General features: G+C 57.5%; 1 protein-coding gene across 1 annotated transcript; it reads right to left on the bottom strand.

The window, feature by feature from the left end:
- Positions 1-3715: 3715 nt before the first annotated feature.
- VOLCADRAFT_97380 (uncharacterized protein) lies at positions 3716-8004 on the bottom strand (the record flags this gene model as incomplete). Its single annotated transcript, XM_002956323.1, has 7 exons — positions 3716-3879; positions 3930-4388; positions 4473-5472; positions 5563-5694; positions 5806-6528; positions 6706-7527; positions 7948-8004. 7 exons carry the CDS (start codon positions 8002-8004, stop codon positions 3716-3718), a joined length of 3357 nt encoding a protein of 1118 aa, XP_002956369.1.
- Between the last annotated feature and the right edge of the window lie 5105 nt (positions 8005-13109).

Raw genomic sequence — 13109 nt, 5'->3', positions numbered from 1 at the left:
TTTTGGAGCAGCTCGGTTTGCCGCATTAGGCTGAGGGCTTTTACTCTTCAGCTCGATTCTGCCTGCTCGGTTTATGGTTGTGCTGTCACTCGGGTTAGGAATTCTGGAAGTACGGGGTTACGGGTGCTCAGGTCAGTCTTGTCGTGGTCAGGTAGGGTGGCCTATTCCTGTGAGATTGTGGTGCAGCATTGGGCCCTCTTCTCCCTTGCTAGCGGACAGTCGGTTGGATGGTCTTGGTCTTGAGTAGAGCGCTGCATCGCAGGTGTGCAAGATTGTGTGTGAGTGTAAGGAGCATCTTCCCCTCCTCTCCCCTCCCGAGTTAATGGGCCCTGGATGAGGTGATGCAATTATTTGGACTGTGGCCGACTTGACAAATCCACTCGGTTTTTCGGCACTGCGCACGCATTCTCTCCTCCGAGAAGTGCTGATCAGCACACGCGCTCGTGCGCGCGCGCGCGAAAACGATCTTCCAGTCTTCGACATCGCTCCCTCTCGCGTGTCCTTGTTCATGTTAGGGGCTTCGGATGGGCGTAATCAGTCGAGTGTTCGTTCCAAAAAATAAAGTACCGATCTGTTAGAATGTATTAAGTGCGTGAGCTTTGTGCAAAGGCGGACTGCTCGCGACCTTGGAAGTTGCGGGGACAGACCTCCGGATGCTCATCATATGGTTTACAAGGGGGAGCTGGAGCTGTTCGCCGGACTCCCCGGGAACTGCTCTGCCGGACGCTACACACGCACCGTTTCCCCGGTGCTGCCTTTGGCCTCTCGGAGTGAGGAGCGGCGGTCACACGGCATGTGTAGGTCCGGCAAACAGATCACCGGCACAAAACGCGTCTCACAGCGTTACGTAGCTCATGCAGGGGCCCGGAGGTGCGCAGCTTATATACTATACTAAGCAGCGGCGCAATCCGAGCAGCAAAGTCATGGAAAAAGACCCTTCCCTGGGAGCAACATTGTCCTGGACAGGGCCGGCGTGCGAGTCCCTCCGGCAGCCATCCTCACGGGACTGAAAAATTAAAACCTATTAAAAAACCGGGACAAGTGCATCGATAGGGAATTGGGGGGGAGTACAGTCCGGCGGGGGCAAAAGGGGGAAAGCCCTGCCGGCTACGGATACACCTTCCCACCGGAATGATGTCGAATAAAAGCGCCGAGGCAGCACGCGCTAAGGCGGGGCCGGGTCCGTTCCCTTCTGTTTGGAAATGGCCCGAGCGGATCACATAAACTTCTATAATATAAGGCTACCGTACAAAGCCACTGTACATAATTACACCGTACGGATACGGCATCGTACCGTGTCCCGTTAGACCCTGTACCATACGGATACATATATATTTACATATACCATACGAAATTATACGGATACACACATATACGTACGTATATGTATACCGTACGGAGAGGCCGTACGTCGACGTCCAGAGCCCTATCACAGCACAACACACAAATTGTTCAGCACAGCATGAAATTTGATTTGCAGGCTGGTGGTGGCATCATATAATTGCAGCAGGTTTCGACGATGTGCTAATGCATTCCAACCGCATAACTGGACGACTGGTTACGCGGGACAGGGAAGCACGGAGTGGTCGCTGCAGCGCCGTTAGGCGCGGTGCGCCGTGCTGCCTCCCCCCTGCTTGGGCCACACCAGTAAGGTTTCCAACAGAGTGCCCAGCCGGTGAGTTTGTCAGTGAGCGGCGTTAAGCGATGGGAAAGCACATACCAAGCAGTTTTTGACAGACACACACACACATGCGCGCGCACAATTCCCCTGCTCCAAAACGTGACAGCCACGATGGCAAAGCGTGCACATGACGGAAAGCGTTGTTTCAAGAGACAGCTAGAAAGGCGGAGGAGGAAAGGCGGAGGACGGAAACGGCGGCGGGAACGCCGGCCACGGTCCCACCGTCACAGCCTTCCACAAGTCGCGTAGCGCCTCAGTTCCCAGCCCTCACACGCCGTCATCTGCGTCGACAATGAGAAGGACCGACATTGCCAAATACCAACACGTCGTTGCCATCACCACCATCACCGTAACATGCCAGCACCAGTTCGCAACCAACCAGCGACCCAACAGACAACAGCGCCGTGCCAACAGCAGTACCAGCTAGTTATTCATCGTTGCAACGCAACCTACAGTACCATGCTCTGCTGTGCCCTCCTGCCGTGCCATGCTGTACCGTTACCGTACCGTACCGTACCTTCATTCACCCCACACAGGTCACCGCGCTTTGCCCATCCCCCGCACCGTGTCATCACTCTCGTGTCCATCCTCAAGCGGTCCCCGAGATTACCTCCGGGAACAGCTCCCAAGGAAGTCCCCTCTAAGGCGCTTCTCAACCAACAGCTCCAAGCGACTATTTGCACGTCATGATTTTATATTCTGCACATGGGGCCAAAAACAGTCATCAGCCAGGCACTCCAATGCCGCACTTTAACAGAGCTTGCCGCGGTAGAGGAGCGGGGTGTTACGCCCTCCTCTTGACTTTCGGGGGAAAGGCGCAGAGTGCGTAAATTGGCAGGCCGGCACCTTTCCAGCTATATACCAGGATACGTCAACGTTTTAGAGAGCCACAAACAGTGCAGTCGTATGATGGACATGATGGTGGTGATGAAACACGCATTCAATGATTGGGTGCATGACAGAGTACATGTCAGATAGACAACCAGGAGCTATATGTATTTTACAGCCGAGCAAACCCGCCTCCGCGGCGAAAGGAGGCAACTCAACGTTGATCATATGCGTGAATGCTACACGCCACAATAAACTGGACGGAATATAGCTGTGTCGTACCACGTACGGCACAAGCTCACCTCCGGACGAGGAGGACGCAATCCCCTCTGCAGACGTCAACCAAACCCCCACCTCCAACCCCAACCCCAGGCTGAGAGGGGGTCTGCGCACGGCCTCGCCCTCCAAGCCGGCTCTGCCTTTCACCCGCTCCCTCTCCCCCCCAATCACCCCTACGGCCTCTTACGGCGTGCGACAACTCGCCAGAGGGCCCCCTCGGCTTAGTGGAGCTGCTGCCGCCGCCGCAAAAAGAAACAGGAACTACGAATCACTACTGCTACACATGCGACCCCTTTTTACGTGCGGCCTTTTACACCGCCCCTCCGGGCATTTAGCCCCATCCCCGGTGAATGGCCATCGACAGGGATAGCGATTTCTACATTTTCTGGGGCCTTTGTGCTGCGCAAAAGCTAGGCGGGACTCCCCACACCGGCCCCCCTGCGCGCTGCCCACTGCATGTGGGAAGTGGGGAAGGGGGTGAGGCTCCCAGCTACAGCAAATACATCTCGCGTCCTGAGAGACCGGCAAATGTAGGAACTTACTACCACTACATCTTATTGTGCAATGAAATCGCGCTGCCTTCGGGCGCCTTGCACTGCAATGCGCAGCTTTCGCACTGAGCTGGTAAGTAATTATCTTTGCACGCTTCGCTTTGAGCGCACGCTGAAGCACATGCACACTGAACGGGCGCCAGCCTTTGCGGGCGCCGGCGCCGCCCTACCCCGAAGCCAGGGCCCCATGCAGCCGGCCCTGTCCTGGACCAGAGCGAGTATTGAGGGATCAGCCCTTCCCTTTATGCTTCTTAAAACTGACATCACACTGCAATCGCAATTGGAACTGCAACCCCAACCGCTCCAATCGAAACTGCAGCACTCGCTGCAGCTGCAGCAGTGGCACCTCTTCCTAGCACGGCTCTGCACACTGCACTCACACGCAGACCAACAAGGCCACTGGCAATGCCGGAAGCATAAGGGAGGCAACACCGCTGAAGCAACGACGGATGGAAGGAGTGCGTCGCCCAACGACGTCGCTTGTTCTCTTTACTGCAGCTGCGAGATTTACAACAGCTGCGACTGACGCGCCGCTCAAGTCTGCGATTGCGGCGTTGGCGGCGGCGCCGGAACCAAACCGCTGCTCGCACCTTGAGGCTGCTCTCCAAAGCCGCCGGCGACATAGAGCACCCTCCGGGAGCGCGGATTGGCCCCCAACCCATTGGCGCCGACCCGTGGAGGCATCTCAGCGGCCGGCGGCGGCGGCGGCGGAGGAGGAGGAGGAGGACCTTCACTGTCGCCGTCGCGCGCGTTGACAGCGCAAACAGGACCGGAGCGCAACGGCTCATCGTACGGCCCGCCACCGCCGCCGACGCCCCCACCCACGGGTGACACTCGGTGGCCCACAGACGGCGATGGCGCCAGCGGCGCCGCTCCACCAGCAGCGGCGGCGACGGCAGCGGTTAGCGAGGAGGTCCCGTGGCCGCCGCTTGGCGGGCTTGGAGCCAGTCGTGGCAGCGGCGTTGGCGTCGTCGCTGGAGGTATGGGCGCGTTGGGGGCGCTGAGACGGACCGGGCGAGGGCTGGCTTTGGCTACGTGGTCGTCCGCAGCTGTGGGGGCGCCCGGGTGGCAAAGGCCAAAGGGTGTCTCTGAAGGGCGTCGTGGTTGCCGCGGCGACGTCGGCGGCGGCGCACCTGTCTGGGACCTTTCCCGCGCCCGCTCCCCCATCGCAACCCGCGGGCTAGCGGTGGTTGACATCGACGCCGCCGCCACCGACGGCGAAGTCGGCTGCTGTCCCGTCACGCCACCGCTCTGTGCGGAGAGCCTCGATGGCAGCGGCGGCTGCGGCTGCGGCCCCACCGCTGCCGCTGCTCCGCGGCGGCCTCCACGTGGGCTCGTCCCAGTTGCCGTTGCAACCCCTGACGACGGCGGCGCCGCAATTCTTTCAAATTCGCCGCTTTCAACACCATCGGATTGCCTGCCGCTGCAGCTGCCGCTGCCGCCGTCGCCGTCGTCAATGGAGCTGTTAGATGCACAAGCAATTAAAGTCGGACGCTGCGTCGGCACCCGCAACAACACCCGTCCCGTCCTGGCGGCTGGCGTTACAGCGCGCGGTGTCCGTACGGTATTAACCCGCGTCAGAGCCCCAGGTAGCGCTGCCATCCCATCGTAAGAGCGGTCACTGCCGCTGCCGTGCTCCCCTAGAGCGGCCTGCGTGGCCGCTGTCGTGGCGGCGCGAATGGGACTGTCGGCGCCGCCGCCGCCACTGCTGCCGCCGCCGAGTGACCTGTCGGATGCCGAAAGCACCGCCATCGTCGCCTCCAGCATGTGCTTCCAACGGGGCGCTGTAGCGCTACTGTTACTGCCTCCTCCACTGCCGCGCGGGACGGGGAAGTTGGTTCCGGAGCCAGAGGACCGCCGCGCTGAATCGCCCACTTCCTCAGCCGCGCGACCATCCAAGTCTTGACGCAACTTCGAAGACATGTTGCTATGTGATTTCCAAAGGCCCCAATTCGATTCCTGGGCGCGATTTTTCCAATACCTCCAATTCGGCTGTTGCTCTGTTGGCGCGGAGCCGTATGCCGATTGTTGCTCGTTATACTCGCGCTGCTGGCTGTAGCTGCGATTCAGGACCGGTACGGCTATGCCGGAGCTTGAAGCCGGCCTGTCACGTTTTTGGCTGTAGCTGCAGTCCTGCAGAGGGGGAGCCAGCCCCGGGAAGCTGTTCCCACCAGAACCCGCCGTCCTTGCTACTGCCGCAGCATCGCTCTGTGGTACGCTGACCGCAGCGGCTGCAGCGGCACCACCACCGCCGCCGCCGCTGACACCGCCGGCGGTAGCCATGCCATTATAGCTATGTCGCTGGCTTTGCAGGCTATTTAATGTACGCCGTACGCTGCTGTAGCCAAAGACCGCCTCCCGCAGTAGGGCCGTCCGGCGCGCCAGTGCGTCGCCGCCGGGGTACTGCAGCCCGTCGCCGCCACTGCCGCCGCCGCCGCCTCTGTCACCACCATCGACGCCACTAACCGGCATCGACACACGCCGCAGGGGTTCGCGGACAGGGCGCAGGTCAGCGCCCGTGGCCAGGGCAACAGCGGCGGTGAGGGACGGCGGTCCGAGACCCTCCAGCGGGCGACCGCCGCAACCCCCCATATCAGTGATCGAGCGATTGGAGCGCTGCCGTGCAAGGGGTGTGGATGTCGGCAAGTCGCCGCTGCCTGCCGCCGCCGCAACCTTCGGCGGCCCAGCGCCGAGTATGATATCCATGGTCGGCGATGATGGCTGTGCGGGTGCCAGGGCAAGCAAGGTCACCTCTAGCGCCGGCGCCGCCAGTGACGGCGACACACCGGCCTTCGGCGTTGATGGCAATGCCGAGGTCAGAGCCAGCGGCGCCGCCGACAGCGGTAACCTTGGTGACGCCGGCGGATGCAACGGGGGTAATGCGGGAAGCCCTGAAGTTGATGCTGACGTCGCCGCCGACAGCGATATCTGCTGCTGGTGGACGTCGTACGGAATGCCGCCTAGGCTCAGGCGGCCGTAGTTGTTGCTGCTACAGCCGCTGAGGACAGGCGGTGCTACAACCCCTGTGCCTACAGCCCCGCCTGTGTCACCGCGGGGATTAGCAAGGTTGTTCGCGGACGCCGCCGCTGCGAATGAAGGAGACGAAGGAGGAAGGTCCATTCGACGCATTGACTTCGTGACCCGTGGGTCTGCTCCCGATGCCCGTGCCGCCGGGTCCCCTAACTGATGCTCCAGGGGAGCCAACCGCACGGGGACACCGTTGAAGCTGATCCTCATCCTGCCGCTCAGTTCCTGCCGCAATTCAGGACTTGCTACTGCTGCTACTGCTGCTGTTGCCGCTGTTACTGCTGCCCCCGCTGCCGGGCCCGCCGCCGCGGCGTTGTCAGCATGTGCTGGCAGCCGCACCGACCCATGGGCGCCGTCTACCTTTAGCACGGTGTCTGGCTGCCGCTGCTGCTGTAGCCCCTGCGGCTGTTCCAGCTGCTGTTGCTGCTGCTGCTGTTGCACCTCCCCGTCTTCGCGGTACGGCGGCGGTGGCGGTGTTGCTGGTGGCGGTCCACAATCACACGGTCGACCGGGTGCACCGGGCCGCTCCACGGCCGTCACCTCCGGAACCTCTCCTGCTCCCGTTCCTTCTTCTCCTCCTCCAGCGCCTCTGCGCTGCGACGGCTGGTATTCCAGCCGTACACCCGCCGCTGCTGACGCGGCAGCAACGTCCGCGCGCTCTTTCAACGTCGCCTGCCGCTGAAGCTCCTGAAGTTTGGCCGCCTGCTGCTGCCGCCTCCTTTGCTCGTCAGCCAGCCGTTCGCGGTCTGCAGCGCGGCCCTGCTCCTCTGACGCCTTCTGCTGGTCCAGGATCTGCTGAGACGAGGGCGGCTGCGGCTGCGGCGGCGACGGCAGTTTGCTGCTTGAAGCCGCGACGCCGCCCGTGGCCTTGGACTCCCAGCTTGGTGCGAGCTGGGAAGCGAAGCTGTGGGAGGCTTTGTGGCGATCGAGGTTGAGAACATCGGCAGGCACACGCGTGCTGCGCCAGGCCAGAAGGAAGCTCGAGGCGGCGCGACTGGAGGGTCCTTCCTGGGGCTGAGCGGCTTGGGAACCGCCCCGGAATAGGGATAGAAAGCGGCGGAACCCGGATTCCTGCTGTTGTGCTTGTTGCACTTGTTGTTGGGACGAGAATGGCGATGATGTTGAGCTAGGCTGATGGACTTGATCTTTTTGGCCTGTGGCCTGCGGCGTTTGGTTGGCGGTGGGACGGAAGGCGGTGAGGAGTGGCAGGATGATAGTGGCGGTCGTGAGGAGGCACTGACGAAGTAATGCATTCGGGCTTCAGGAGTGGATGGAGAGCGTGGGAATGGAGGGCGGGCAAGTTGGGGAGACAAGGAATTCTACTAAGTTCTTTATGTTTGGATTGTGGTTGGGACCTCACATCCAACGTGCACTGGTCGGAAGGGGGCCGTAATGTGATTATGGAATGTCGAAGGGCCACAAGACAATGCCAATCACCGACAAACAGATCTTGAGAAATGACATGGAACATTATGTACAAACTGAGTTCATTATGAAAGCCGCGCCAGGCCATGTGCACGGAACGTTTTTTCCTCATTACCATAGCCTACCTCATGAGCTCTACCTCTTACGATTCCTTACCTTTTGGCCCGAGCCGAAGTAATCGATGGCATTCTTAGCTCCTTTGAGGCGCCCCATTCTTCTCTTGGCCTTGTCTTGGTGAGATGAAAGACAACCTGCTGGCGTCTTATTCCCGTTTTAATACACACTGGCCATCATACATGATTAAAGTCCCAGGTATCTAGGGGAACGTGAAGCGTTTCCTCAAGAAACACGGGATCATGCCTCGACAACGGCCGGGACGATAGGCGTTATGGGCCTCCTGAGGTATACGTCGGGCAGCCAACCATCCATTTCGTCATGTTTAACGACAGAAGAGAAAGTCCTTGACTTAATAAAAGGTAATGCCTCCAGGTGGAGTAGCAGTCGGACTGCATTATTGTGACGCTGCTGGCGCAGCAAGTTCCTGCACGAGTCCTACAATGTTCTGCACGAGACATGGAACGTGTGAGGTGTGGTGTTGAGTCAAACGAGTTATGAATGTATCCCCAAAGTTGGATGGCCTAGCCAATTTGGGAGACAACGTCCGCCTGGTCTCGTGGGGAAGTCCAAGTGCTCCCCAGTGAAAGTTGCTATGGGATCGACCACAAAACTGAGCCTACACTGTTCCTCAAAACGCTGCTTTTAAAGTTTCGCCCCTATAAAAAGTCTGCACTGTGCGCATCAAGTTCAAGCCCTAATTTTTCAAATCTACATGCCGTACCATTGCAGCTGCGCGGCTAGGGTTGCAAATTCCTTGAACAACAATAGAAGCATTTATAACTGTTTGGTCAAAGAAATGCAATGTTACTCTGTTGTATAAAGCCTGTCTAGCGATGCCGAAATTTGAGATTTTTGCGGAAAGTTTCGACCGGACCTGGAAGGATCAAGAACGCCGCAAACGATGTAGGCTTGCTGAGGAAGTGAAGAAGGGACGCCGAGGAACGCCACCCCCCGTTTTACCTGGTAAAGGATACTGGATGGACCAGATGGCCGTTTCCAGCCCGCACAGAAAAACCAGAACACCTGGGAGTCTTTGCGTATGATGAGGAGTGACTTCCAGCGGGCTCAGGGCCCGAGGTGGCGGACGACAGTGACAGTGGAGCCTCATCGTCAGACGGCGAAGAAGGCCGTGAAGCTCCTGAAGCCCGTCCGCTGCCTTGCAGCGAGGATTTAGCCTCTGCATACTTTCGGGACTTGGTTTCAGCAGACAATTCTCGCTAGGTGCTGCTTGCAGCGCAACGCACGGCTATCACGGAGGCAGTCTTGGCAGCAGGAAACGTCCCCGATGCAGCTGACCTGGGCAGCATGGGGGCCAGAGTTGCCCGATCACCATACTCCTTTAGGAGCAGCCTGTCAGCGTTATCGAGCAAACCAAGTGGTGCCCGCAGTCCCGCATTCACGCCGGTGCCACTCCGACGGAAGTGGACTGCCTTCCAGGCACCAAAGTGGCCGTGGACATTTGCCTGAGGCGCGACGAAACAACCCTATCTGGTGGCAACAAACCCTCCTGCAGCAGTTCGACGTGCTGGCCTTCTGCACGCGGCATATGAGTGCAGACTGCGTTTGTGCTGCAATGGTGGCGATATGGCGTTAGTGCTTACCGCGACCTTCAGGGGCTCATTAATGATTTCTCAGAGTCCTTACATGGCTGGCCATGTGGAGCTAGCTTTAAATGGATGGCCCTGCTGCGGTGATGGTCTGCCGCCGCCGCCGGCTCAGCAGCACCAGCAACCACCGACGCCAAAGCAGGAGCAGGAGGGTGCAGACGAGGATGGGCAGTCACCAGTAGCTGGCTCTGGGGGCCCATCGGCTGCAACAGTGACCGGCAATCTGTGTCCAGCTCACAAGACCATCAGGGCTAGGGCTTGCGCCTCACTGGTGGTGTAGAGGAGGCTGCGCCAGGGCCACAACCTGTGCATTCAGTGCACTTTGATGCGAACCTTAAGCTGAGCCTTCTCGCATATCCAGTGTACACAAAGGGTTACCCCCAGTTACCCCGGTGTCGGTTCTTCGTCAGCTACGGGCGCGTGCTGGCAGCTCTGGGTGACCGAGCAGCATCACAGAATATTGGCCCGAACTCCTGCTCTAACTTCAATGCAGGTAAAGTTCTTGCTGCAGAGTCCCAAAAGGCTAGTACAAACTTGGGAATGTCTTGTTGAAAGTCTATCACTATCTTACTTGCCGTCTTTCTGTATCTGTTATGCAGAACCTCATTACAGCACTTGGCGTCGCGCTGTGTCGCCGTGGCGTGCTTCTACACCTAGTTAATCTCTTTGGGTCCTCCTGTAAATAGCATGGTTTTCGCCCTCCACAGCTATTCACACCAGAAGGAACTGGCGAGCCAGCTGAGGTCGGGAAGAGCATCGTGGGGCCGCATGGAGCTGTCACCCAGTACATGGCCCAAGGCAACCGCAAGTCACACCTGGAGCGTGTAGGGCGGTTGTATTGCCACCAGGTCTTGCTAGGCCTGCTTTTCCGTATGTGGCGGATGAAGGTGAGGGCAAATTGTGCCCTGGAGGCGGCCCGAAATCGTATAGCCAGATTGGAGAGCAGCCTGCTGGCTGCAGCAGCAACCGGCAAGTCACTAGATGGTAGGTATGTTAAGGTTTTGGATGATAGGTCTGTCAGCAATTTGAAACCTCTTGATTCGTAATGCACCTTGTACTTCAGGTGAGAGGCCGGCAGGGGCAGTTAATGCAGCAACAGTGGGCGGGGCCATCTACTCAGCAAAGTACACCAGGTGCCGGCTCGCTCTGGAAAAGTTGCAGGGATTGGATACAGTTGACATGGCAGCAGATATGGCCCCCCTTGGCCTGATTTCCAGTGGAGCCGATACAGCTTCGATCAGGCAGAACCCAACCCTAATTCGCTCGATTAGGGTACAGGCTGAGGAGATCAGGATGCCTACTCTCTAACAGCAGCAGACTGGGGCCCAGGGTCAGAGGCGTTGAAAGATGGCCTGACACAGCTTGCCCGAGAGGAGGTGAAGAAGCTTTTCTCTGAGGCGGAGGTACATTGCTGTTAACGCTGTGGATTTTCCACAGACAATTCTTCAAATCGCTTTTATTTCCATTGTCATGTATGTTAGGACATGGTCATGGATGGATGCAGCCTGGAGCTTGTGTTGCGTGATCTGAGTGGCCGACGGAAGGAGCAGCGATTCACACAGCATGAGGTGGTCCTCACAAACAGGGGGTGGAGCGTGCATGGGACAACATCCTCACATGCTGTCGGCTTAGTTATGCCCTGCGCTGTGTCTGCCAAGTGCTAGGGCATCCATACAAGCCAGGAGGATCAGGGACACCCCGCCATGCCCACAGCATGCCCTCATGCCCACAGCACACTTAACATTTCATCACCCAACCGACTTAAGCAGAATTTACAGGACCTTCCCTTCCCACATCGGTTCAATATCTTAGCCATAAACAGCTTTCAGAATAATTGCCAGTTGGTGCCATGGCCACTTTGAGCAAAGCGGGGAACATTCTCATTTGCCTGCATAAGGGGCCCCACACTTCCCATTCCAAAAGCACCAACGTCATGCTCGTGAAAGGTAGAATCCTTGGCACCATGACCCTCAGCTGGCACTACAACCCGGCGTGACAAATTTGACAAACCAAACCAGCAGCAGCAATAAAGTTTCATGGCCGCTTTTATTTTTCAGCTTGCGACTTGGGCTCTGCTTAATAGTTCGGTCCAATCTTTGGGCGCTATGTACCGGTGTTGATCTGTTGCCGTCACCACTGTTCGAGCCCTCTCTCCGCTGATGTAGCTCGCTGACAGCTAGGCAGCCCGCTGGATAGGTGAGGGTGAGTTTCGGTCGCTCATCAATTTTAAAATTGTAAAGCTGCATAGCGGCCAGTGTATATTAGAATGCATAGCGGCCATAGTGCTGATTCAGACAGGCGTCGGAATTTTGTTCGTCTGCCATGCCGCCCGCCATCCATCAGGGCTTCGATCGTTCGCTTAGGCTGTTCAGGGCCGTTGAGTCGCACTCCCGCCGCTATAGTCTTAAAATGATCGATGGTGGTTCAAGAATCACAATATTAAGTTAAACTATTCGACTAACTGCCAACAGCAACTTCGTGCCAGTGCTGGCGCGCTTGCTGCTTTTGCTTCACACGTCAAACCCCTTACATGTGGACTTATTATTGGCCGTCTGTATACCGTCCGTTAGAAGCAAATCCCGTTTTAATGACATGCTAACCTAAAAAACAAAGCGCTGGGAGCGCTTAAGGCCGCTGAAACATTTTCTGTGCATCCTCAAATCATGTTGCGCCCTCGCACATCTCCTAGAGCACAACCAAATTTCCAAAAGACTTAGTGGCCCTAATAAGTCCCTACGACCAAACTCTCTTTACACCATAGCGGCAATTTCCGAATGACAAAAAATAGCGTTTTTCGGGTCTGGTGATTGCTCTTGGTCAGCATAAGGCCTTGGGTAGACGATGTGAGCAGATATCATCACACCTGCCTATGAATAAACACATACACGTTTTCATACACAGATACCAATTCCTCGGCTGAAAGCTCCAGGAAAGGAAGTGCCCCCGATGTGTTCCTCTGAAACCCCGTAGGCAGGACCTGGCGTACTGTCGGGTCGTACATAACGACAGCGTACCATGATATTGCCTTACAGCCACCGTACAGCTACCGGGCCAAGTGATGCTGACAGCCTCTCAACCAGATAGACACATCAAGACACCAGACGTCCTTACGAGGTTAACACCCAGCAAGAGACACCACCACATTTTAAATATATATTCAAAAATACAAAACAGGACATAAAAAGTAAAGCAATCTCACATTTAAAACGATGGGGGCTGATTGTCAAACCATTTCTACACGAGCGCGAATGACGTAACCCGGAACACCAATACGACTCCCTGTACGGCATGCTCACGGAGGCTTCAATTGCCTCCCTCCCCCCCCCCCCCCAGCACCCCGCCCTCCAGCCCCCCTCTCTAGCCTCCCATCTTGCTCCCGAGTGACCGCACACATCATCAGCCATGCGTCATGCCGTACACATAGGAAAGGCCGTACCAAGGCGCAAAGAAGGCACTCCCGTACGCCATATGCATTGAGCCATGCTTGTGCCAGTAGTACAATGTTCGCCTGTGTGTTTTGTACATTACGTGTGTTTTGTACACATTGCGTGAGGATGAGTACGAGAGTGCGTGAATGTTTTTATCCCCCCCCCC

This window comes from Volvox carteri, assembly GCF_000143455.1.
Source record: "Volvox carteri f. nagariensis unplaced genomic scaffold VOLCAscaffold_60, whole genome shotgun sequence".
Lineage (NCBI taxonomy): Eukaryota > Viridiplantae > Chlorophyta > Chlorophyceae > Chlamydomonadales > Volvocaceae > Volvox > Volvox carteri.
Note: the sequence above shows the minus strand (reverse complement) of the source record. Positions and strands in the feature narration are given on the sequence as shown.